The sequence below is a fragment of the Myotis yumanensis genome, unplaced genomic scaffold, assembly GCF_028538775.1.
Source record: "Myotis yumanensis isolate MYYU_CA2020_CCGP unplaced genomic scaffold, mMyoYum1.0.hap1 SCAF_1, whole genome shotgun sequence".
NCBI lineage: Eukaryota > Metazoa > Chordata > Mammalia > Chiroptera > Vespertilionidae > Myotis > Myotis yumanensis.
Genome location: NW_027223752.1, coordinates 140,472,711 through 140,498,460, shown reverse-complemented (window position 1 = coordinate 140,498,460; position 25,750 = coordinate 140,472,711). Strand labels below are relative to the sequence as shown.

The following is a 25,750-nucleotide window of genomic DNA, read 5'->3' as shown; positions in this document are numbered from 1 at the left end:
TGCTGGAATGACCTTCCAGAATGACCAGTGGGCAGGGGGCAGGGCCGCAGCTGAGGTGGCTGGGGCTGCAAGGGCCTACCCTTGCACAAATTTTGTGCCTTGGGCCTCTAGTATTTTTATAATTATAGTTAATTTTGAATATTCTATTTCTGCCCCTAACAGTTGGGCCAGCGGTATCCAGATCACCCAGGTGAGAAGCAATTCGATACCCTAATTCAGGTGGCCTGAGTCAGAACCTCCAGGGTAGGCCAGCCATCTGCCTTTTAACAGACCTTCTAGGTAATTCTGATGCAGGCTAGAGTCTGAGAACAGCTGCTTTAGAGAGTTTGGAAGAATTTTCAAAAAAATAGACCTATGGATGGCAAAACAGGAAATTGGTGATGGAATAGCAAAGGACAAAAATGAAAGCTGAAACTAGAAACTCATAAAAATGCTAAATTACAAGCTATTAAATTGAGCTCTAGTAACTAAGGTGACTTCAAATAGTAGGAATGATAGGATTCACTAATGGGATACAGATTTCAGAGATTCTCCAGGACAATATTCTATGTGAGGGGACTCGACCCAGAGAAGTAAAAGGATTTGCCCAGGTGAGCCAGCTGGTCAGTGGCAGAGAGTAAAATTAAAGCATTGAAAACTCTTGTTACAAAGTTTAGATTTTTTTTCTCATTAGTTCTGCTTACTCTCCTTCAGAAAACCTTAATTATGGTTTAAGTGTGTGTAATAATTGTAAGAAGAATATTTGAAACAAAAAGGCAGTTTTTGTTTTCCTGGCCTGGTATTTCTTTTGCTTAATTATTGGTCTAGCCGCAAATTAAAGTGCTGAGCAAATGAAACAAATCACTTTTTGTTGAGCACAATCATTTTATGTAAACTCAGAGAGGCATTGACAATTTTGTTTGCTCATGTGTGTTAGACTAATTCAGTGTTCTAGGAAAAACCTGTATAACCTCTGCTCTCTTTCCTCCTTGACATGTAGAGAAAGGAAACGTAGGATTTAGCAGCTAGATTTAGTACAGCTTTGTAGCTTGCTGGAAGCCAATCCACCCTGGCTGCTTGAGGCAGTCACTGCAGGGATGTTTCAAGGGACCTGGCGTATATGGTATACTGTTCTTAATATGTTTGCTCCCCCTCTTAATGCTTCCCGAGAAAGGTTGTTCCCCCAGGTGAGGAGTTTTATCAGTAAACCCTTTAACTGAGAGTCAGAGGGGTGGTTGGTCGCTTTGATCTTTGCTTGGAGTGACCTCCTTCAGTTACTTCCTTGTAGCTTAGTGGAACAATAGAGTAAACTTTGAATGGAATTGGGAAGCCCCCTGGCCTTTTGTATAGAATGGATAGAACTGGGACCAAATAGTATATATACAGATGTTAGATGACAATAAAAAGAGGAACCTGGCTATGAGGATCACCTGAACATTGCCTCCGTGTCATTCCTTCTCCGCCGACTCCGTCCACACCTTTGGGAACCCCTGGACCCGCTGGGGCTGGACCCCAGCAGTAGCTGGAGATAAAGAACTTAGCTTTGCAAAATGAAAAGAAAAACAATCAGAATGTGCTTGGTTCAATGCCTTGCACACCAGTGATTGGCTACTAAATGGTAACAGATGATGATGATGATGATGATGATGATGACGACTATGATGAAGATGACAATGACAGGGAGGAGAAGGTGACATATTGAGTTTGCAATCATCTAAGAACATACTTCTAAGTAAAACTAGACAAGTATTCCTACTTATAGAAAAAAGGATTTTTAAAACAACAGATAAAAGATAAGTTTATTGACAGATATATTAAAAGGGGCACTGTTTCATGAGGCATAAAAAGCTTTAAAATTTTAACTATGAAATCGTGAAACATAATAATGAATAACAAAAGATAATAACCTAAGAAAATGTTCTTTGGTCCCTGTGTAGCTTCTCTCATCTCTTATCCCTCACCATCTATTCTCTCATTTCAAGTGGGACCATATCCCCTTTCCTGTGCACCCAGACTAACCCACAGATGGTCTCCAGGATCATCTTTATTTTATACTAAAGGCCCAGTGCATGAAATTCGTGCATAGGTAGGGTCCTTAGGCCTGGCTGGCGATCAGGGCCTATCAGGTTTCTGCCTCCCCGCCTCCCTGCCTCCTCCTTCCCTCATTCCCTCAATGCCCCGCCACCGCTGCTGGTCACCTGCCATATTCTGTGCCACCCCCTGGTGGTCAGCATACGTCATAGCAAGTAATCAAACTCCCAGTCTCCCAGTTGAACTCCTGAGGGAACACTTTGCATATTAGCCTTTCATATATATAGACTAGAAGCCTGGTGCATGAAATTTGTGCATGGGTAGGGTCCCTAGGCCTGGCCAGGGATCAGGGCCATCTTCCCTGGCTTCTGGAAGCCAGCCTTACCCCCTGCTGCCGGTCGCCCTCTGTGTCTGGGGCAATTGGCAGGGTGATTGCACCTCAGCACTGCTCGCGTCAGCTACCACTCACCCCCGGTTTCTAGTTCCCCATCGGGCAATTGGAGCCTGCCAGCTGGGGGGAGGAACTGAGAGGTTGGCTGTTCCTGCCTGCTCGCTGCCCCCCCCCCCCCCCCCCCCCGCCACTGGTCACCCTCTATGTGAGGGGTGACCAGTAGGGTGATCAGGGCCCCAGTGCCACCTGTGTCCACCTCCACCCATCCCCGGTTCCCCATTCCCCATTGGGCAATCAGGGCCTGTGGGCTGGGGGCAGCTCCTGCATTGAGCATCTGCCCCCTGGTGGTCAGTGCACATCATAGCCAACTGGTTGTTCCTCTGTCCAGTCGATTTACATATTACACTTTTATATATATAGATAAGGGGCATTTCAATCTGAAGCTCACACCACAAGAAGCCACATGTCAAACACTGCTGCGTGGTAGGATTCTATTTTCAGCTCTTGGTTGAGTCAAGCCCAATACCAGCATATTTGTCTTGTTTTGAATAAAATTTAATGCTAAATTAGATTTTTAAAATTGTTATATAAGAACAAATCTGGATACATAGCAGATAAAAATAAATGAACACATGCATTAAGATGTGGCTGTGGGACCTGATCCACTGCAGATGTTAAAGCTTATTACTGGCAGGGCACTGGATTTCACTTTTAACATTTCAGAGAAACTGTGTTTTTTGGCCTGTTTAATTTTAGCTCTTACCATAGGCTAAATATCGTGGGTCACATGTTGTTATTGGGTCTCTGGGCCTGCAACAATCAGTGTATGCTGGATGAATAAGGCAATCAATGAGAAATCTGTGTCTGGTCCTCAGAGCACTAGAACATTGAATTGGTCCTTGTCATTTCTTTGCATATGTGATGCGGCATAAAGACTGGATTTGGTGTGACACTGCAAGTGACTGTGGCACGACTTCACCTGACTTCTTAAGAAAAACTCTTCATTAATACAAACCATGTTCAAACAGGAGTCATCTTTCTCCAGACGGTGCTATAATAACCAATAGTCAGTAAAAATAAATCAAAAACACTAACAAACAAAAAATTCCTGTGGCTTACAACAATGTTCATTTATTTGTTCTTTGCTCATGTTAACATGTTGGTGTGGGGTCAATAGCAGCTCTTCTGATCTGTTCCCTGTCCCAGCAGCCCCTGGGACCCAGGCTCTTGGTCTTGTGAGCGGGCAAGTAAGAGACTGTCGAGTAACGCAATGACTCCCAAAGCTTCTACTCAGAAATCGTACACCACTTCTGCTCACATTCTGCTCACATTCTGCTCACATTCTGCTAGCCCTATGGCCAAGCCCACAGCCAGTGGGAAGGATATGTCTTTATTCTTTATGGGGAAGCATTGCAAATCACATGGCAGTGAGCGCAGGGAAATAATACGGTCTATTCCAGCGCACAAGCACAAAGCAGAGAGGGCTTTGCGGGGAATGGGGCGTTGAAAACTCATAAGTCCTAGAATACTGAATGCAAGATGTGCTACAAAAGCATTTGGGGTCACTTTAGATCGTTTAATGGATTTTATTTGAATGTCATTTTCAAAGAGGTTGTGGTTGAGATATTGCTATGTCTGGGATCCAGGGAGAATACAGGCTTTCAGAATTAATGAGGTTTCATTTTCACACAGAGAGAAACACAGCTAAAATCAATTGTGCCTCTAGGTCTAGGGCCCTCGAGCACGATAAGTTCCTCTGCAAACATTTGGACTGCAGCTGCCTTTCTCCTTCCTAATGCCCTTGAATTTCATTAGCGAGGCCCAGGGGAAAGGCCCACTTTAGCTGGCTCTGAAGCTATGCGGCTGTTTTTCTTCCTTCTTGTCATCTTCTAATGGGCACAATAGAGAAGAGAGACTACAGTCTTAGCAGAAGCAAATGGAACCCTGGAGAATGAGAAAGCAGGAAGATATCTTACCCTGTGTTCGTGCTTTCTGGTTTCTAAGAACTGCCCTATGTCTGCATCTCTAACAGATTTCTAATTCAGTGTGTATGATAACTGGGCAAAAATGTTTTGTGTTTAAGATGTCAGATAGAGTTCAATTTTACACTTAGTAATGAACTGTCTTGTCCTGTCTTAAAATGAATGAATCCACAAGCATTTGTTAAATACCCATTTACAAAGTTCTGTGTTTAGGTGCTAAAGGGGATACAGAATTTTTCTTCTTTCAGAGAATTGCTATTTGATTAGAGAGGTATGTAGCATAACTTAATGACAGTTTGCAAAAAAATGTGTATTACAGCTCATAGAAAGGAACTGGTTTGGTGTGAATCAGTGGAGAGGTGTGTGCTTTTTTAATCTGTGAGACTGTCATATGGCTGTGCCATAATTTACTTAATCACCCTCCTATTCTGAGACTTTTGGAATACTTTCAGTTTTTGTTATTATAGAATATTCTTTGATGTGGATCCTTGTGTGTCTTTGCCTGTATCTCGAATGATTTCCTTATGGTGGTGTGTTAGAGTGGAGTCGCAGGGTCCCAAACTAGGACTATTTTGAAGACTCCTGGGACATACTGTCAAATTATTTTCCAGAAGTTTATACTTTCACAGTTACAGATGAGAGTAGCTGTGTTACCATATCCCCTCCAGCTTTGAGTATCATACTTTCAAAATCTTCCCTCTACTGCCTGCTCCCCTCAGCCTGGGTAATCCTTTAAATCTCATTTCCACTGAGTATTCCCTAATCCCCTGTATGAGTTCAGAGTGTTTGGTTAAATCCAGGATTCTCTACACTTTAAGACCTTTTCATATCACCTTTTCACTATTCTGAAATGAAATCCATGGATGATAGAACTTCAATATACACATTTATATGAAACATTTTTGTTCAAAGTATAATATTTAGGAGAAATAAACTTAAAAAAGCCTGGTCAAGATGCACTTGAAGGCAAAGTGAAAGCAGTTAAGTTGCTAGCTCCGAGTTGCTGTGAATGCTGGCATGGTTGGGAGGTTAGCGACCAATTTTCTGAAATGGTGACTGACTCTTGGCAGATTTCCAGGAGAAAAAAGAAAGAACTTCTTTCGATTTACACTCTACTTGTCATCCTGGAAAATTCAGTGTGATTTTAACTGAGCAAAAATATGTTGTGTTTAGTATGTCAGCTAGAGCTCAATTTTACACTTAGTAGCGAACTGTCACTTACATGAATGTCGCAGGGCACAGGAGAATTCTTGTTGTGTGTGACTGTCTCTCACATTTCAGGATAGTTAGTATCTATGGTCCCCAGCCATTATGTGCCAATAGTGCTTCTCCACCATTGTGTTAATAATGGAAACAAAAACAAAAAATGCCTTCACAGATGTCCAACTGTGAGACCTACTGAGAACCATTGTGAAGTAATGATATAGTACCCTTCACTTTTCAGACATGATGTTCCTGTTTTTTTTTGTGTGTTTTTTTTTAATGGGCTTGCTTGTTGTAAGTTCCTTGTGAACAGTGTCTCTCTCGTAGTGCTGTCCCCAGCAACAGGCACTGGCATGTATTGATGCCTTGATAATGCTCATGGAGAGGATGAGCTAATATTTAGATAGCTAGGTCATCCAAAAGAATTCTATATAAGGAGTAGCATGTATATCCATGGAAGAATTTCCGATTTTGATGAGGAAGCTCTAGTGTCAAGTATAACAATAGTCCATATTTTCTATTAGTAGGCATTTTGCTATGGAATTCACACTATTGTTTTATCTACTTGCTTCAACAACACCTTGAGCTAAGCTTAGACTTAGTAAGTTGTTCGAGCTTTTAGTTGAGGAGATCTGTGACAGATTTGAACCTAGGTCTATATGACTCCATAGATGGTACTCATGGCCATTACACTAAAGGATATTGACTATTGATTAAACCAATTGATCTTTATTATATGAAAAACTTTTTATTTTACTCCTAACTTTCTAAGAGTTTTATTTCTAATAAATAGAAATGCTAACAAACTTTCTGACATCTATGGAAATATATGATTTATCTTATTGAACCTATTGATAGGCTTAATTTATAATTTCTCATTTCAGATAATCCTTGCATAACATTTATTCTTATATTTAATTTGGTATATAAAACTTAATGATGGAGTGAATTTATTTTTCTAGGATGGTGTTTAGAATTTTTGTATTGATGTTAATAGGAGAGATCAACCCATAGTTTTCCTTTGTATTAATGTTAGGCTTTGATAAGATAGTTCTGAGAAAAGTTAGTTGGGAATTGTTCTATGTTTGAGGGTGTCTTAGAATAAATTATATATGGGAATTATCTGTTCCTTAAAAGTTTAAAATAACTTACCAAGCAGAACATCTTCTGTGATAATGTTTTCAATTTTATCTGTGCTTTGTTTATTCAAATCTTATTTTTCTTTCTTGATATAATTTTAGCAATTTATATTTTTTTCTGGAAATAACCATTTCAAAAATTCAACAATATTAACATAGAGTAATACATGGAATTATCATATTAAACAAATTCCTCAGTATCTGTGCATTTATATCATCTTTGTCATTTTTTTAAATCCTTACCTAAGAATATGTTATTGTTTTTAGAGTGACAGGAAGGGAGAAGAAGAGAGAGAGGAAAACATTGATGTGAGGGAGAAACATTGATCAGTTGCCCCCCATACAGGCCCAGACTAGGGGTTGAACCTGCAACCTTCTTTGTGTACAAGATGACGCTCCAACTGCATCACCTGGCAGGGGCTCATCTTTGACATTTTTAATTTTGTGTATTTGTACTTATTTTTTTTATTTCCTTTTCTTTACTTTCTTTTATCTTTATTGCCAAATATATGTCTTTTATATTCCCACACCCTAACTTTCCTTGATAAACAGTTCATGAATATATTCATGAATCCCTTTTTTGTATTTTATTTATTAGATTTCTATTTTATTTTTCCTTTCTTATTTCTCATTTTAATATTTTCTAATTTTTAAGTTAACTCCTCAGAATCTCTCTCTTTTTAAAAGTACTTTTCTGTTGTTGTTGTTTTTTTCAATAACAAAAGCAGTTTAGTCTATGAGTTCCTCTAATTACAGATGTGGCTAAATATGCTGTCTTATCACATTTTGTTGTTTTTTAAATAGTCCAAAATTGTACTTTTATTTTCTCTTTGACATTGTGGCAATTATTAGAGGAACTTTTCTTTCTTTCTTTTTTTTTTTTTTTTTTTGCTTATGGATCTTATTCTTTTGGATCCTTTTGGCTTAAGATTTTGTTAGTGCTATCTGATTGTGCTAATAATGACCCACCCTACTACTTTCAAGTGTAATATAAGAATGTAACCCAAATGAGATTAAAACTCATTTTGAATGTGCCATCTTCTCATATCCAAAGAATACTACCCTACCAAGATAATTTTGTCGATTAGAATTACAGATCTATTTTATTTTTCTGTTTAGGTTCGAGATGATGATACCTTACTTGGAAAAGTTTGTGGCAATGAAACCCTCTCTCACATTAAATCTATTACTAATAGTATCTGGATCAGGTTTATAATCGATGCTTCTGTTGAAAAAGCTGGTTTCAGCGCTGTTTATCAAGTGGGTAAGAAAACCTATGCCTCAATTTTTAAATGTATAATTTCCCTGATTATAACATTTTAGTTTCTTGAAATAATTTTGTCATTTTATGTCCTTAAGCAGCAAGGAAAAAAAAAAATCTAATAGTAATGTCACATTCAATTATATCCTTGCACATAATTAGAATTTACAATAAAATTGAGGGCAAAGATCATTTCTCTCTGCACAAATACTACTCTCATTTTCATACTTACAGCTTGTGGAGGTGAATTAACTGGAGAAGGGGTCATTCGCTCACCCTTTTATCCTAATGTGTACCCGGGAGAAAGGATCTGCAGGTGGGCTATCCACCAACCCCAAAGTCAAGTAGTTCTTCTCAACTTCACTGGCTTTGAAATTGGAAGCTCTGCCCACTGCGATACAGATTATATTGAGGTAAGAGTAAAACACCTTTGAGTATTTATATTTGGTTGGATATTATTAAAATATTATGTTATATTATCTTCAAATCAGTTACATGAAACAAAACTAGTTTGCACAGACCAATATTTCATATGAATATAGATGTAAAAATCCTCAACAAAACACTAGCTAACTGAATGCCTCAGGATATAAAAATGATTATATATAATAGCCAAGTGGGACTTATCTCAGGAATGCAAGCTTGGTATGCATCCCCAAATCACTTAATGTAAAAGGAAATAAAGGAAAAAGCCACATGATTACCTCAATAGATGTCGAAAGGCACTTGTCAAAGTCCAATACCTTTTCATGATAAAAACACTCAACTAATTAAGAATAGAAGGATACTTCCTTAATCTGGTAAAGGGCATCTGTAAAACACACACACACCCCACAACTAACACCACATTTAATGATGAAACACTAAATGCTTTGCCCTATGGTCAATAAAAACATAAAGATGTCTATTCTCACTTCAACATTGTACTGGAAATTCTAGGTAGGGCAATTAAACAAGGAAAGGAAATAAAATGCGCTCAAATGTAAAGGAAGGATTTAAACTATCTCTATTCACAGATAATGTGATCTTGTATATAAAAAAATCATGCACACACATGAACTATTAGAACTAATAAATTCAGAACTAATAAATGTGAAAGTCATTTCTTTTTCTATACATTAGCAATGAAAATAAAATCAAGGAAACAATTCTATTTATAATAGCATAAAAATAATATTGATGAGTACATATTGAAAAAGATGTGTAATACATGCACTCTAAAAACTACAAACCATTGTTGAAGGATATTAAAGTCCTAAATAAATGGAAAGACAGCTCCTGGTCATGGATTATAAGACATAAAGTTGTTAAGATGGCAATACCTCCCAAATTTATCTGAAGATTTAATTCAATCCCTATCAAAATCCCAGCTGGCACTTTTGCAAAAATTTACAAGCTAATTGTATAATTCATATGGAAATGCAAAGGAATCAGAATAACCAAAGCATTCTTGAGAAAGAACAAAGTTGGAGGACTCACACTTATTGATTTTAAAATTTAGAGCAAAGGTGTGGTAATCAAGTGTGTTATTTGATAAGGATAAAAATATGAAACAATGGAACAAAATGTGAACATCTAGAAATAAATCTATATCTTTGTGGCTAATTGATTTTTAAAAACAGTGCCAAGCCATTTCAATGAGAAAAAAAAATAGTTTTTCAACAAATAGTGTGGAATAGCTACATGCAAAATTATGAAACTGGACCCCTTCCTATGCCATTCACAAAAATTAACTCAAAATGAATCATAGAACTAAATGTGGGAGCTAAAACTCTTTACTTCTAGAAGAAAACATAGAAGTAAGTATTTGTGACCTTGGATTAGACAAAGCCTTTTTAGATAGGACACAAAAAGACAAACAACAAAAGAAAAACTAGGAAAATTAGACTTCATCAAAATTAAAAAGAACCTAATTTTTTAAATATGCAAAAATATGAATATATATTTCTTCAAAGAAGATATACAAATGGCCAATAAGTACATGAAAAGATGCTCAACATCACTAATTATCAGGGAAATACAAGTCAAACCACAATGAGGTAGTGCTTCATACCGACTAGGATGGCTATAAACAAGAGATCAGATAATAACAAGTGTTGGCAAGGATTTGGAGAAATGGAAACCCTTTTACACTTGTACACTGCTGGTAAGCATTTAAAATGGCATCCCTGCTTTGGAAAAGAGTTGGCAGTTCCTCAAAAAGTTAAATCTAGAGTTATCATTTGATCCAGCAATTCCACTCTTACGTATATACCCAAGGAAAATAAAATGTGTCTACACAATGATGTGTACATGAGTGACTACAATGATTAGTTATAATAGCAAAGTAGTATAACAATCTATGTGTTCATCAACTAATGAGTGAATTAATGTAATGTACTTTATTCACACATGGAATATTATATGGCATTAAAAAGGAATGAAATAATGACACATAACCTTGAAAACATTATGCTAAGTGAAAGAAGCTAGTCACAAAAGCCACATATTATATGATTCCATTTATTTGAAATGCAGACTAGACTATGGAAATAAAAAGTAAATTAGTGGCTGCCTGGAGCTGGGGTTTGAGGAGAATGGGGAATGACAACTAACAGGCATGGAGTCTCTTTTGGGATGACAAAAATATTCTAAAATTGAATTTTACTATATTAATAAAAAACATTTCAGAAGTAATTATTCTTAAAGCAGTTTTTCATAATAAGTATTTAATAATAAATTTGAATATATCTTTTTAACCTTAGATCGGTAGCAGTTCTATTTTGGGTTCTACTGAAAATAAAAAATATTGTGGCACAGACATACCTTCGCTTATAACATCTGTGTACAATTTTCTTTATGTAATATTTGTGAAAAGTTCTTCTGCTGAAAATCATGGTTTCATGGCTAAGTTCAGTACTAAAGATTTGGGTAAGTGATTGACACTTTCTTCTGCATTGTTTCTCAGGCTTATATCAGAATAAGTAAACAATGGAAATGAACTATTACAAAAAATCTATCCGTACTGTAGATATATACTTATCTACACTGTAAGTTTTTAAGTACACTCTAAAGAAAAATGTAGATTTCATAATCAGCACATAGCAAGAGTTAATTGATGTCTATTAATAAGATTAAAACCAAGTTATCTGAAGTAGCATATAAGGAAACTTTTTCTTTTTGAACTTTTAAGAAGTTATGATCAGATTATTTTATCTTGATTTCAGGTAGCTTGTTGGTTACTCATTCTAACAATTATTATTTTTACTTCAATAGCATGTGGAAAAACTCTCACAGAGCCAACAGGAATTATTCAAAGTCCTGGTCATCCAAATATCTACCCCCATGGTATCAACTGTACCTGGTATATATCAGTCCAACCTGGCTTCCTGATAAATTTGATATTCAGGAGATTTCATCTGGAGTTTCATTACAATTGCACAAGTGACTATCTGGAAGTTTATGACACTGGTTCTGGGACATCTCTTGGGAGGTGAGATTATTTTGGTTTAGTTTTTTTTCACACAAAAATGTTCTTGTGTCATTGAAGGATGTTAAAGTCCACCATGTTGTGTTATAAAAACCAGGTGAGATTATCATGCTTCTCAATGGCCACTCCTGCATTACTACTCTGTAGCCTTGGCACTTTATATATTTAAGTTTTGACATATGTGTATACCCATGAAGGCATCACTAAAATCAAAATAATGCACACGTCCATTATCCTCAAATCCTTCTTTCTGCCCATGATAATTTCTCACTCTGCCTCCATTCCTAGGAAACCACTGCCCTGCTTTTTCTCACTGTAAATTGGCTTGCATATTCTGGAAGTGGAGTCATACTGTACATACTATTTTTTTTTAACTGGCTTTCCTGATCAGCATAATGTATTGGTTGACTTCTTGGATCTGAGAGCTTATAATTTATATCAAATTTGAAACATTTTTGGCCGTTAGTTCTTGAAATAACTTTGAGGACTCGACTCTGATTACTTGTATCTTAGGTCATTTTAATATTGTCCCAGGACTCACTGGTACTCCGTTCATTTGATTTTGAGTCTTTGCTCTCTGTGTTTTTCATTTTGGAAAATTTGTATTGTTATGTATTCAAGTGCCCTAATCTGATTTTCTGCAATGCCTGTTCTGCTGTTAACCCTACCATGTGTAGTTTTCATCTCAAACATTATAGTTTTCACTTTTAGAAGTTTGATTTGGGCCATCTTTTTTATCTTCCATGTTTCTACTTTGCACATTAATGTTTTCCTCTAGCTTCCTAAATCTGTGAGATTCAGTTATAACTATTTTAATGTCTTTGACTGTGAATTCAGTCATCTGTGGCATTTCTTGCTATGTTTTGGTGGGTCAGTCTTTCTTCTCATTATGGTTTATATATACTTTCCTCTCATGTCTGGTAATATTTGATAGGGTGCCAGACATTTTTAATTTTGTGTTTTTGTGCACTGGACATTATTGTATTCCTATAAGTATTCTTGAGGTTTGTTTTGGGATGCAATGAAGTTATTTGGGAACAGTTTGATCATGTCCAGTTTTGCTTTTCAAGTCACTTGTTTACCTTTGCTGCTTGATATTCAGTGTCTTGAAAGCCATTGTTTTATGTATTTTAGTATTTTTAGATTCAAGGTTATATCCAGCTCCTCTTTTTTGCAAAATGGAAATTTCCTAATGTTTTTGAAATTTCTTGCATTTCATTTTTTCATCTACTTTTTAGATGTTCTTCCTTTACCCATTATTTTCTTAAACTTATTTCTCACCTGCTTTTAATCTCCCTTTTCATTTTTTGCTCTTATTTGTCTTAATCTTTAATTTTAAAAACTTTTTATTTTTAATGGTACTTGACTCATAATCACTGAAAAACATGTATTTTTTGCTGAATGGCATAAACTACCATAATGTTCTTGTCCAGTTTGGCAGAAATGGGCCCTTACAGAGTCATTTAAAATATTAATGAATTCAAAAAATAAAATAAAATATTAATAAATTCATCTAATTTTATTTTTATCAAGATATCAAATCTATTTTAACATTGAAATAGTATTACACACCATTTTTTTCTTTTTCTCCTTCAGAAATTAATCAATCTAGTTTCCATGTATTTCGTTTCTATTTTTTCCCTTTGTCATTGCATTTGGTTAATCTCACCAAGTGTGCATTGATTTGAGATTTCTATTTCATAGTCACTCCTTTTTTAAAATTCTTTTTTTTTTTTATTAAATTTTTATTGTTCGGATTACATTTGTTCCTCTCCCCCCCCCCCCCATAACTCCCCTCCTTCCAGTTCCCCGCCCCACCCTCCGCCCTCACTCCCCACCCACTGTCCTCATCCATAGGTGCACGATTTTTGTCCAGTCTCTTCCCGAATCTCCCATTCCCCTTTCCCCCCCAAGAATAGTCAGTCCATTCCCTTTCTATGTCCCTGGTTCATTATAAGCACCAGTTCATTCTGTACATCAGATTATTTATTCACTTGATTCTTAGATTCACTTGTTGATAGATGCATATTTGTTGTTGTCAATTTGTATCTTTACCTTTTTCTTCTTCCTCTTCTTAAAGGATACCTTTCAGTATTTCGTGTAATACTGGTTTAGTGGTGATGAACTCCTTTAGCTTTTCCTTATCTGTGAAGCTCTTTATCTGACCTTCAATTCTGAATGATAGCTTTGCTGGATAAAGTAATCTTGGTTGTAGGTTCTTGGTATTCAGCACTTTGAATATTTCTTGCCATTCCCTTCTGGCCTGCAAAGTTTCTGTTGAGAAATCAGCTGACAGTCGTATGGGTATTCCCTTGTAGGTAATTGAGTCTCTTTCTCTTGCTGCTTTTAAGATTCTCTCTTTGTCTTTTGCTCTTGGCATTTTAATGATGATGTGTCTTGGTGTGGTCCTCTTTGGATTCCTTTTGTTTGGGGTTCTCTGCGCTTCTTGGACCTGTAAGTCCATTTCTTTCACCAGGTGGGGGAAGTTTTCTGCCATTATTTCTTCAAATAGGTTTTCAATATCTTGCTGTCTCTCATCTTCTGGCACCCCAATTATTCTGATATTAGTCCGCTTGAAACTGTCCCAGAGGCTCCTTACACTATCTTCACACTTTCGGATTCTTTTTTCATTTTGCTTTTCCAGTTGGGTGTTTTTTGTCAAATCTTTGGTTTGATTCTTGTGCTCCTCTGGTCTGCTATTGGGTATAATATTCTTTATTTCAGTCCTTGTATGCTTACTTTCTAATTTCTTTATCGTAGCATCGAGGGTCTCATTAGTTTTTGTGAGGCTCTGCTTAAGTTTATAGCAAGCCCTCAAAATTGCGATTTTTAGCTCCATATCCTCCATTTCTGTCATGTTTTTTTGTCTCCGCATCTTTTATGCTTTCTTGGTGCACCCCCTTGTGGTCTTTGTGCGCAGTCTTGTTCTAGCCAAGCCTTAATTGTTGTAGTTAACACTAGAGGGATTTGACCACCAGGCCGACTGGCTGTAGGAATCAGCTGTGTGGAAAACTTCAGTCCTCTAGGGAGGCGCTAATCCAGCCTTTGCCTGAGGCGATCGGCAAATGGTTCTGCACAGGGCTTGGGCGGGGCGGGCTCAACAGGGCGGGGGGAGGGAGCAGCTATGGCTGCTCTCAGTCCATCCCCAGGGACTCTGCCTCTCTGTCCCCGCAACCGCTGCAAACCTCGGAGGGACCGTAGCCAGACAGTCCCGCTTCTCCCGTTTGAGTCTGTGTCCCTAGAGACTCGCCCGGATCTGTAGCCCAGAGTCTGAGACTCCCTCCTGATTGAAAACGACAACCGCGCCCTCAGCCACCAGCCCGCTTTGCGCGCGCACCGCCGCACCACCATACCTTTAAATTTTCCACACTGCGCCTCCTCTGGGCCTCGTAATGCTGTTGTTTTTCCTTCTAGTTGAAGAGTCTCTCCTCAGCCAGCCTTCCTGTGGTTTTGGTTGATGTCCGTTCTGTCTTTTAGTTGTATTTTTGAAGTGGTTGTTTACGGCGGCATAGCCGGTGTTTACCTATGCCGCCATCTTCGATTCTCTTAAAATTCTTTATTGATTAAAGTATTACATAAGTCTCCTTTTCCCCCCATTGATCTCTCTCTGGCCACTCGCTTCCCACAGCACATGCCCTCACCCCCCTAGTATCTGAGTCCATTGGTTATACTTATATGCATGCATACAAGTCCTTTGGCTGATCTCTTACTCCACCCCTCCCCCTCCCCCTCCCCTGCCTTCCCTCTGAGGTTTGATGGTCTGTTCAATGCTTCTTTGTCTCTGGATCTATTTTTGTTCATCAGTTGATGTTGTTCATTATATTGCATAAATGAGTGAGTTCGCATGGTATTTATCTTTCCCTGACTGACTTATTTTGCTTAGCATAATGCTCTCCATGTCTATCCATGCTGTTGTGAATGGTAAGATTTCCTTCTTTTTTACAGCAGCATAGTATTCCACTGTGTAGATATACCACAGTTTCAACAGCACAATTTACAATAGCTAAGATTTGGAAACAGCCTAAGTGCCCATCATCAGATGAGTGGATTAAAAAGTGTGGTATATCTAGTCACTCCTTCTTACAGTGTTTCTCTAGAAAACTGCTCCTGGCATGTTTTTGATCACAACTCTACTTTTAGCATGACTAGAATAGTTTTTCTGAATAAAGCTGTTTTTATTCAGCCAAAATTTGACATGGCTTAGTAATCAAACTCTTATCTCTGCATAGGCCAGCTGTCAAAGGAGAATATATTTTACCTATATAGGGTTTGTTATCCTAAGCACTATTTTAGGTTCTTTATATACAGTATATTAACTCATGAAATTTTCAAAACAACCCTATGAAGTAGTTACTATTATCATTCTCAGTTTAGAGATGGAGAAACTGAGGCATAGAGGTTGAGTGACCTGCTCAAAGTCACAATGGCTGTAAATGATAGAACTGACTCAAGTCTGTGCTTTATGCGTTTATGTCATGGGGTTTCCTTTTGTTGTGAAAAGTTTATTACATTTCTGTTAATAAGTTCAATAATATGCTATATGGTGACCTAGCATAGCTTGTGATTTCTAATTTCATTAAACTTATACGACAAGTCATGTAGCCAGGTACGCACATAAAACTTTTAGGGAAGTAATCATGAATAGGGAGATACTTGCAATTTTGTAAAGGTTTGTGCCTAAAGGTAATAGGGGATATTATTATTATTTTTACATGTCCTAATTTTGGTGCATTATTTAAAGTGTACTAAAAGATTTTTAAACCTGTGTTCTTTTTTGTTTTTGTTCCAAATAGATATTGTGGAAAATCAGTCCCACCCTCTCTTATCAGCAGTAACAGTTCATTAACGGTTGTGTTTGTGGCTGACTCTGACCTTGCTTATGAAGGCTTTTTAATAGAATATGAATCAACTAATGCATCAGCAGGTAACAAAACAGCATTTGTATACTTGGGTTCCTTTACTCCATTATTAAATGGTACTATGAAAATACTTCATCCCCAAATGAAAGCTATATTTAGAACAACATGTAGTGAGTTCAGTATCTTTCCTATTAAAAATAGAGGAATGATTAAATGAGTATTGTTTCAATGATAAAAATTTTCTAATTTTCAAAATTGGAAGGAGGTTTTGTAAGAGGATGTTTTTGTTCTTAGGAACTATACACTTATGTTTTCAGGGCTAAAGATATGTAGTGTTTTCAGATTACTCTTAAGTGGTTCAGAGAATAAAGGAGTGAGCAAGTCAGAGAGGGAGAAAGGGTGGGGGAGGGAAAGCAATGGGGGCAACATGCAAATATGCAGTAAATCTGACTAAAAGGAACTCAGGAGCTATTTATTGCAATTTTTCTATGAGTTTAAAATTCTACCAAAATAAAGTTCAATTTCTTCTACCAAAGAAATCAAATATGCATTTTAAGAAATTAAAAAAGAACAACAACAGATAAAATAAGAGGCTACTTAAACAAAATTTTATGGCAGGAAATAAAAGATTTCTTGACAAAATAGACATTTCTAAATTTGACTTAATAAAATTGAACCTTTTCAGCATTTGTAACTTTTATTGTATTTTTCTTATTAATTAATTTTCATCATTATTTTGCTCTTTGTAAATGCAGTGTAGGAGCAATTACCTTTTGCAAGGAGGGTCTTTGATGTAATACAAGCATGTCAAACTCATGGCCCACCACCCATGAGTTTGACATGCTTGATGTAATATGTAAACCAGAGATGCCCCAAACCCAAAACTTTTGGGGTTTAGGAGTATTATGTTTGTTTATGTTTATGTTCCCACCTGGGATGTGTACCGGTTTAGAGAGTCTGGGTTTTCGTTTTTCATCATATTTAGAAAGAAATTTAATGGTCCGAAATACTATCCAGTGTAAGTCTATAGTGGACAGATGCTGAGCTTCCCAAGCATATCCTAACCTTTGGATTCCCCAGAAACATGGTATGACTCCCTGATGCCCCTTCAGAAAGCACAGGTGCCAGGACATGCTCCCTCTAACAGCGTCATGTGCCCAGAGATCCCAGGTGCTCATTTTTAAAGCTCCCACTCCCATAAATAAAAAAATACACAAATAATATAAAAGCCTAATATGCAAATTGTCCCTGGGGGAATTGGACCGGGAGACTGATCGCTTTCTATGATGTGTGCTGATCACCAGGGGGTGGTGCAGAATGAAGGGAGGTTCCAGCCAGCAGCCGGGGAAGGGAGGCCCTGGCCAGCAGCCCGAAGGCCCTGATCGGCCCTGGTCACCAGCCAGGCCTAGGGACCTTACCTGTGCATGAATTTCATGTACCGGGCCTCTAGTAAATAAATAAATAAATAAATAAATACATACATACATATATACATACATAAATACATAAATAAATAAATAAAAAATTTTAAAAACCTCCCACTCAGAATCCCTACCCAATTTTTCATTTATTTCTCTTCAGAGTGGCTAGACACTACCATTCATTTCAGGCAAAACTGCTGTTCTGTGCAGTAATTGAAGTTCTATGTCTTGGTAGCATTAGAGCTCTTCAGAATCCCGACTGTCAGGGAATCATAGACCTTTCTCTCCTGCGGGACCCTCTCTAGGGGGGTCCATTTTCCAACCTAAGCTCACGGGAAATTGAATCCTCAGTGATTAAAACAGGTTATGTTATATGATTGACTTATTCACTGGACTTTTTTCAGTTGTTTAACATCCAATGACTAAAATTGACTTCAAGAAATTCCAGTGTGCACACAATTTTCCATCCTTCTGTAGTTTCTTCTGCCTCATATATTTGGCCAGAACCACCCTGAATATTAGATTAGGTTTTGGATAAAATCACTTGAATTCTCTGGGCCACAGTTTTCTCATCTGTAAAATTAAGGGATTAAATCTGATGACCTTTGAGATGTCTTCTAGCTTTAATCAACTACATGAACACAGTTTAATTTGCTGCATGAATAAGCTAGCTGTATCTTAGATAACATATGATGCAGGCAGGGCCTCCTGGAAATGTTATGGGAATTTTTGTCATAATATGAAAAGTAAGACATATCTCTGTGATGACTAAAACAGCTCTGCTAATACCACACTAGCTTGTAAGACAGTCAATATCTAGTGCGATAAGAACCCAGAGCAAGCAAAATAATCTGGCAGGGAGGGTGTTAAAGTTACATTCTAATTACATATTTTTTTCAGAAAGATAAGATACGGGTAAAATAAAAGTAAGTTGAGAAAAAGGAAGGGTGCAAGCTGGACAGAAAGGGAAACTGATGAAGAAAGAGGACACGAGAAAAGACAAGTGATGAAAGAGAAGACCCTGAGGTGGCAAACTGGGAAGGCTCACCGTCCGCCTCCCTGGGTGCTGACCACTACTTTGGCCTCTGGTCCAGGCAGGGCTGAAATCACAGACCAGGGAGTGTTCCCTTTCCACCCTTTGGCTAAGCCTGGCCGCTCCCTGGGTGTCTGCTGTTTTGCTCAGGGAAGGACTGGACTAGCTCAGGAAGGAGGCTGCTGTGGGGGTTGGGCTGGTGACAACCAGGCAGTGGGGGAGCCCGCCAGGCAGCCAGAGTCCAAGTGAGTTCCCACCTGGAAATAGGCAGGTGTTAGGACACTTTCTTTTCAGTTGTCATCTTATTTTTTTTAGACTTTCAGCCTAATAAAACCTTATCACAGAAAAGCATTAATGGACGCTCAGTCATTGGCCCTCATTCTATTTTATGGCTTTAGCAGAAGTTACTTTCAGAGCAATAATGACATTTTTGGTTCTTGATTTCTAGTTCCTGGGCACAACAGGTGTGAGTTTCTCTGCTGAAGTCTTTCCTGTCTTTATCTGATAAAGGCTGTATTTCCTGACCGGACTCCAGTTCCGTTTCCATCTGCAGTGCAGGCTATGGGCTATGATGTCAGCCTCCAAGTATGTGTGTGGGAGGAAGAGATTGGCTTCTGGTCATTGCTTTGTCTCCCTCCCTCATCGCTGTTTCTGCCTTTGTCCAGATGTGCCTGGGACGCAGAAACAACAAACCAACAAGTAGAATGTCTGAGGGTAGAAACTCTTACGATTTGCTTAGGAACTGGTCATAAGATTAGGTTTTAAATGTTTGCTTATTTAAAGTATGAAATATTGAATTCTGAGAGATACTTAACTTTACTCATTTAATTTGTAAATTAGGTCCAGTAATGCAGTGTTTCCAAATTCTACTGTTCATAAGAAATTTGGGGTGGAACTTTCTTGTTACAAATTTCCTTGATTAGTTCATCTTACTGATTTAAACTGTAATTTTATATTCTATTAGCATTTACTTCATAGACACTAATATAATATTACAGAGAGAATTTTAAAAGTATAAGAGTTGAGAAATGTACCTGATACATTTTCTACGTTAACATTAGATGAAAACCTACATAACATCTAATTTAATGTTTTTCAAACATTAAAACATTCATGCCTCATTAGTAGGCCATGAAATTAACTTAGGTTACTACCTACATTTGTTAAAAGTATGGAATAGAATAGAAAGTATCAGAGTTTATCATACTGAGTTAGGTATTATTTCATCAAACCTGTTTGCTATATCTATTGTGTGTATGTGTGATTGATGTAAATGTATTTTTATGGTGTGTCAGAAAGTTCAAAACACCAGTCTAGTTCAGTTACCTGATTTTTTAAATGAGGGAAATTGAAATCAAGAATTGAATTTATCCTCCCAAGAATACACAGCTAGTTGGTTTAGAAGCCAAAACCTAACAATCCAGTCCCAACATCCAATCTGTTTGTTTTGCCATGTCTAGGTTAGCTCTTGGAAATGCCCTACATGAACTGCCCATTGTGTGGCTGGTAACATTCAATTCACAGCTCTGGTAAAACTGTGGTAGACTTTCCTATTTTCTTGAAAGAGAAGTGCTTTCTAACCACCTAGGGAAATGACAGGAAGTATCAGAACCACATCAACATAGGGTTAAAAGTGTGCCCTGGTGGGATTTCTCAGTCTCCTTATTCCCAATTAGGAGTGCCTGTCCCCATCCTCCCCACCGCCCCCTGCCCCAGTGTGTGTTTAGTGCTGTTTCTCATCAGTCATCTTGGAATGTCCCTAGAGGTGCCTAAGAGTTAGAGGTCAGAAATGTTATTCAGCCCTGGCCGGTGTGATTTAGTTGGTTAGGCGTCCTCCTATCACTGAAAGGTTGCTGGTTGGATTCCTGGTCAGGGCACATCTCTCAGCTGTGTGCTAGATCCCAGGTAGGGGGTGTGCTGGAGACAGCCAATGGTTCTCTCTCACATCAGTGTTTCTCCCTCTCTCCCCCTCTCCCTTCCTCTCTCTCTAAAAATATATTTTTAAAAAGGAAATGATAACCAGAAGGGCAAAAGAATATTTCTTTAGAAGAAATGAATAGAGTTCTGTTTCTATTTTATGTTACTACTAGTGCCCTGGTGCATGGATTCGTGAACATTGAAAGGAAATTAATTAGAAGGTGGCAGGCCAGGTGGGACTGGGCAAGAAGGGCCAGACACACCCTGGAGCCAACCTCCCATAGTCCCTCCCCAGCCAGCTGCACCTGGGGTGGAACCGCGGCTTGAAGGTCGTCTGTGGCGTGAGTGGGGTCCCTCCTGCAGGTGGGTCCCTTGGCCTGGCTTGTGGGATCAGGCTGAAACCAGCTCTCTGACATCCCCTGAGGGGGATTGCGAGAGGGCCGTTCTTGGGTCCCCGATTGCCAGAGGGCCATTCTTGGGTGACACAACCTGGAATCGGGTTCGTTCCTCTCTGGTTCTGGGTGCGTCACCTGAGAACCGCATCTGCCAAGTCATCGCAGCTTGGCAGCTCCTGCATTGAGTGACTGCTCCCTAGTGGTCAGTGCACACCATAGCTACCAATAGGAGCATCTGCTCCCTGGTGGTCATTGCCCATCATAGGTACCGGTCAGATGGTCGAACAGTCAGATGGTCGCTTAGGCATATATATATATATATGTATGTATATATATGTATATGTATATGTATATGTATATGTATATGTATATAGTATATGTATATGTATAATTTTTTTTAAATCCTCACCAGAGGAAATGTTTATTGATTTTAGAGAGAGGAAAGGGGGGGAGAGAAACAACAATAGGTTGATTCTGTATGCACCCCTACCTCCACTGGGAATTAAACCTGAAACTTAGGTATGTGCCCTGACCAGTGAATAGGGCAATGCTCTATCCAACTGAGCCACACCAGTCAAGGCCTGATTCTATTTTAAAAGTTAAATCCAATAGGGCAGTTTTCCCAAACTCTATTGTTCATAAAAAACTTAGGGTGGGATTTTCTTATTACACATTCAGGTATTAAGGTTCCCCCCAGAAATTCTAATTCAAATAGGTCTAGAGTGGGTTTTCACCAAGCAATTCAAGTTATTGTAATGAAACTTTACAGTTCCCCAGAGACTCTGAAAGTCAAATCTAAACACATAAATTGCAGAATATAATTACAACTGGGATGTAATTGTGGACAGGATTGTAACTGCTCACGGTGGAAAGTACTTTCCATGACAGGGTCAAAGAAGGCTGAAGACAAGTCAGAAGTCTTGGTTCTTATCTTGGCTTCTATACTAAAATGCTTTGGGCAAATCAGAATCCTCTCTGCTTCTTGAATTCTGTGTTTTCTGCTGTGAGATATTCAGATATTTTTCCCTCTGGAACAGTATTAGTAAGTCTATTGATCTTTTAAAGATTTACTTCCTTATTAGTCAGTATTTTCTCATACTTTTGTGTATATGGGTGTCCTGGCACTTCCCAGCTCAGGCATATTTATTATTTAATTTCTTAGTCCTTAGAATGGAAATGCTAAAGAAAACATCTAATTGTGCCCTGCCGCTGCTCCGTGGGTTTGCACTTGGGCCCAATGAAGGCGGTGGGGAGGTGGCAGGCTGTTTGGCCTCCTTCCAACACCCTGGGTATAGGGCCAGGTCTCAGCCTTCCTTGGGGCTCCTTCTCTGCCCTCATGGCAGACGTGGGAGGGCAGGGGCTGGAGAGGGTGGCCGTGTACTCCCCATCTCCATCTCCTTTGCTGGGCTGCAGCAATTCCTCCACGAACCTGTTGTCTCCCCTTCACCATTAGAGCTTCCTGTTTGACAACAATGGTGATGGTGACTGGGAGAATGAAGAATATGTGGACGAAGATGCCCAAGTCTCAGTGGCCAAGGGGGGAGCCTGGGAGGAATGGGGTGACAGGGGTGTGCCAGTGTGGTTTAATCCAAAGATAACCAAGAAGAGCAGAAACGGGTGCGCTTATCAGCGAGCAGCCTGATGCCAGGGGAAGTGTGGTTTGTTGGCAAAGAAAAAGAAGAACGTGACTGTCTGCAACAGGAAGCTCTAGAGCAGTGGTTCTCAACCTTCTGGCCCTTTAAATACAGTTCCTCATGTTGTGACCCAACCATAAAATTATTTTCGTTGCTACTTCATAACTGTAATGTTGCTACTGTTATGAATCGTAATGTAAATATCTGATACGCAGGATGGTCTTAGGCGACCCCTGTGAAAAGGTCGTTTGATCGCCAAAGGGGTCGCGACCCACAGGTTGAGAACCACTGCTCTAGAGGAATTAAATCAGAAAAAAAGAAAATAAAAGGCAGAATGTGAATAAAGAAAGATAATTGCTGAAGAAAAGCACAAAGACTGGGTTGAGAAAAAGAATAAACAAAAAAGAAAGTGAACAAAAATTAATGAAATGGAGGAAAAAGCAGCAAAGGGACTGGAGAAAGATCATTTGCAAGAAAAAGCAAAAGAAAAAGATAAAGAATGGTTAAGGGAAAATGCTGAAGAATGTGAGTAGAAGAAAGAAAAGGAAAAAGAGAAATGTCAAGCTGAATTACAGGAAAAAAACAAATTGCAGAAAAAAAGTTTAAGGAATGGTTGGAAAATGCAAAAAATGAACCTCCTCCAGCTACAAAGAGCTATGGTCATGCCAATGGAAAACTTACAGGTTTTTACAGTGGAAATTCTTATCCGAAACCAGCCCTTTATAATCTAATTCCTGGAAATCTACTCATAAGCCTCCTCCCAAAGACTAAGGATCTACTAGGAAAAAACACTAAAGACCTGTGCTAAGTCAGCCACATAGGTCTTCATCTCTGGTAATTCAGAAAGCCAGAACCTATACTTGCTTTGGGACTTTGTGCAGAATACAAAAGTAGTAGACATGGGAAATTTCATACTTTTGCCTGTAGATACTTAATTTTAAAATCAGAAATTGTGTTTTTTACTCTCAGTCAGTAGCTCAACATTTGATATGATTATTGACAAGTACAAATTTTTGCATTTATATATGGAGTCCTTAGAACTTTTTAAAGAAGATATTTTTAACGTATTTTTATTGATTTCAGAAAGGAAGGGAGAGGGAGAGATAAAAACATCCATCATGAGAGAATCATTCATCAGCTGCCTCCTGCACGCCCCCTACTGGGGACTGAACCCACAACCTGGGCACTTGCCCTGACTGGGAATCAAACTGTGACCTCGTGGTTCATAGGTTGACTATCAATCACTGGGCCATGCCAGCTGGGCAAGGAAGATATTTTATACAATCCATCTTTAAAGGATAGATGATTGATTAACAATTGTGTTTGTATTTAGCTTGTACTAAAACCACTGTGATATCAATAAAATCAACGATTTTTCTTGTGGGGGAGAAAAAAGAAAACATCTAATAGTAATATTCCTAATCTTCTACTCATTCTCATTTCTGAATTGGCATTTCCTGTACAGAGAAACCAGGGATTATTAAATAGTACAGGATTTAGAAAGGGAGGACTTGGCTTTGAATTTTTATCTTTGGTTTGTCGAAACTAAGTGATTTTAAAACTTAACCTCTGGGAGTCTCAGAAGCCCCCTTATCCATACCTCTCTAAAAAGTGGAGGTTATAATAACTGGCTCTCTCATATAGTTGGGGACAATAAAAGGAGACATTCTATGGGAAAATTACACAGTAGCTGTGAAACACGACAACTGTGCCAGGTGTAAAATAGAATGACTGATGTCCAAGTGCAGTTTTTTTACACTAGTGGCTGTAGTGAGTTAGCTTAAATTCATATCCATCTGAATTGGTCACCTGTGAGGAAGAATCAAAAGCGAATTCTGTGACTGCCAAACAGCGAATTGTAGAGCAAAATGTTAGATTTTGATTAGGGAGGCTTCTTCTTTCCTAGAGGGAGCAATTGAACTTGTAATTTTATCTTCCTTCAAGGCTTTACTTTGAAGAATGTTAAGCCAAAGATGCCAATAGAAGCTGCTGATGGTTCCTGGTTTGACTATTATTTAACACATATCTAGAAAATCTGAGGTCAAATGGATTCATGCAGACACAAACGTCTCATAAGTGATTTCAGAAAGCACCATTTTGTCCTAGCCGGTTTGGCTCAGTGCATAGAGCGTCCGCCTGTGGGCTGAAGGGTCCTGGGTTTGATTCCAGTCAAGGCACATGCCCAGGTTGCAGGCTCAATCCCGAGTAGGGCATGTGCAGGAGGCAGCCAATCAGCGATTCTCTCTCATCACTGATGTTTCTATCTCTCTTTCTCCCTTCCTCTCTGAAATAAATTAAAATATTAGAAAAAAAAAGAAAGCGCCACTTATAGATTGATCCCTAATGTAATCCAATAATCACCTGATTGCATAAGGCGAGGAAGGGAGATGGTGGAACAGTTACCCATAATCTAGGATAGTGGTTCTCAACCTTCTGGCCCTTTAAATACAGTTCCTCATGTTGTGACCCAACCATAAAATTATTTTCATTGGTACTTCATAACTGTAATGTTGCTACTATTATGAATCATAATGTAAATATCTGATATGCAGGATGGTCTTAGGCAACCCCTGTGAAAGGGTCGTTCGACCACCAAAGGGGTCGCGACCCACAGGTTGAGAACCGCTGATCTAGGGTCTCTCTAAGAGATTCATTCTCAGATCCCTTTATTCTATTCCTGTCCCCCAAATTGTATGGGGCTGATATCATCACTGCTTTGTGGTTTGAAGGGATTATCCATGTTTTGGATTTTCCTCTTTCATAATGAGTTGAATGCTGTTACTAAAACTCTTCGAAAATGCTTAGTGGAGGCAAAGATACATCATGATTTTTAGAAAGATACAGCTTTGTGTTTTGTAATGGTCCACCAGGGAAATTTGTATATATTTTCTTTTCTTTCTTGACATTTTTTTTTTTTTTGAGGTTGGTCAGAAAGAAAGATCTGTGAGGCCTGCCAATAGTTGTCTTTGATCTTCAGAGATATCCTTTTCCATTGCAGCTCAGTTGAATATACTAGTAGTGAATGGGAGAAATATA

The 25,750-nt window shown here is 38.5% G+C and overlaps 1 protein-coding gene and 1 pseudogene across 1 annotated transcript in view; both read left to right on the top strand.

Annotated features, from left to right (window-relative positions):
- The window catches only part of CUBN (cubilin), a 296,326-nt gene that overhangs the window by 34,615 nt on the left and 235,961 nt on the right, over positions 1–25,750 (top strand). Inside the window, exons 18-22 of the mRNA XM_070408021.1 lie at positions 7,845–7,989; positions 8,221–8,399; positions 10,731–10,896; positions 11,242–11,458; positions 16,249–16,379. Coding sequence (XP_070264122.1) covers positions 7,845–7,989; positions 8,221–8,399; positions 10,731–10,896; positions 11,242–11,458; positions 16,249–16,379 — 838 coding nt within the window. The remainder of the gene's footprint in view (positions 1–7,844; positions 7,990–8,220; positions 8,400–10,730; positions 10,897–11,241; positions 11,459–16,248; positions 16,380–25,750) is intronic.
- On the top strand, positions 22,417–23,608 carry LOC138998863 (coiled-coil domain-containing protein 34 pseudogene; annotated as a pseudogene).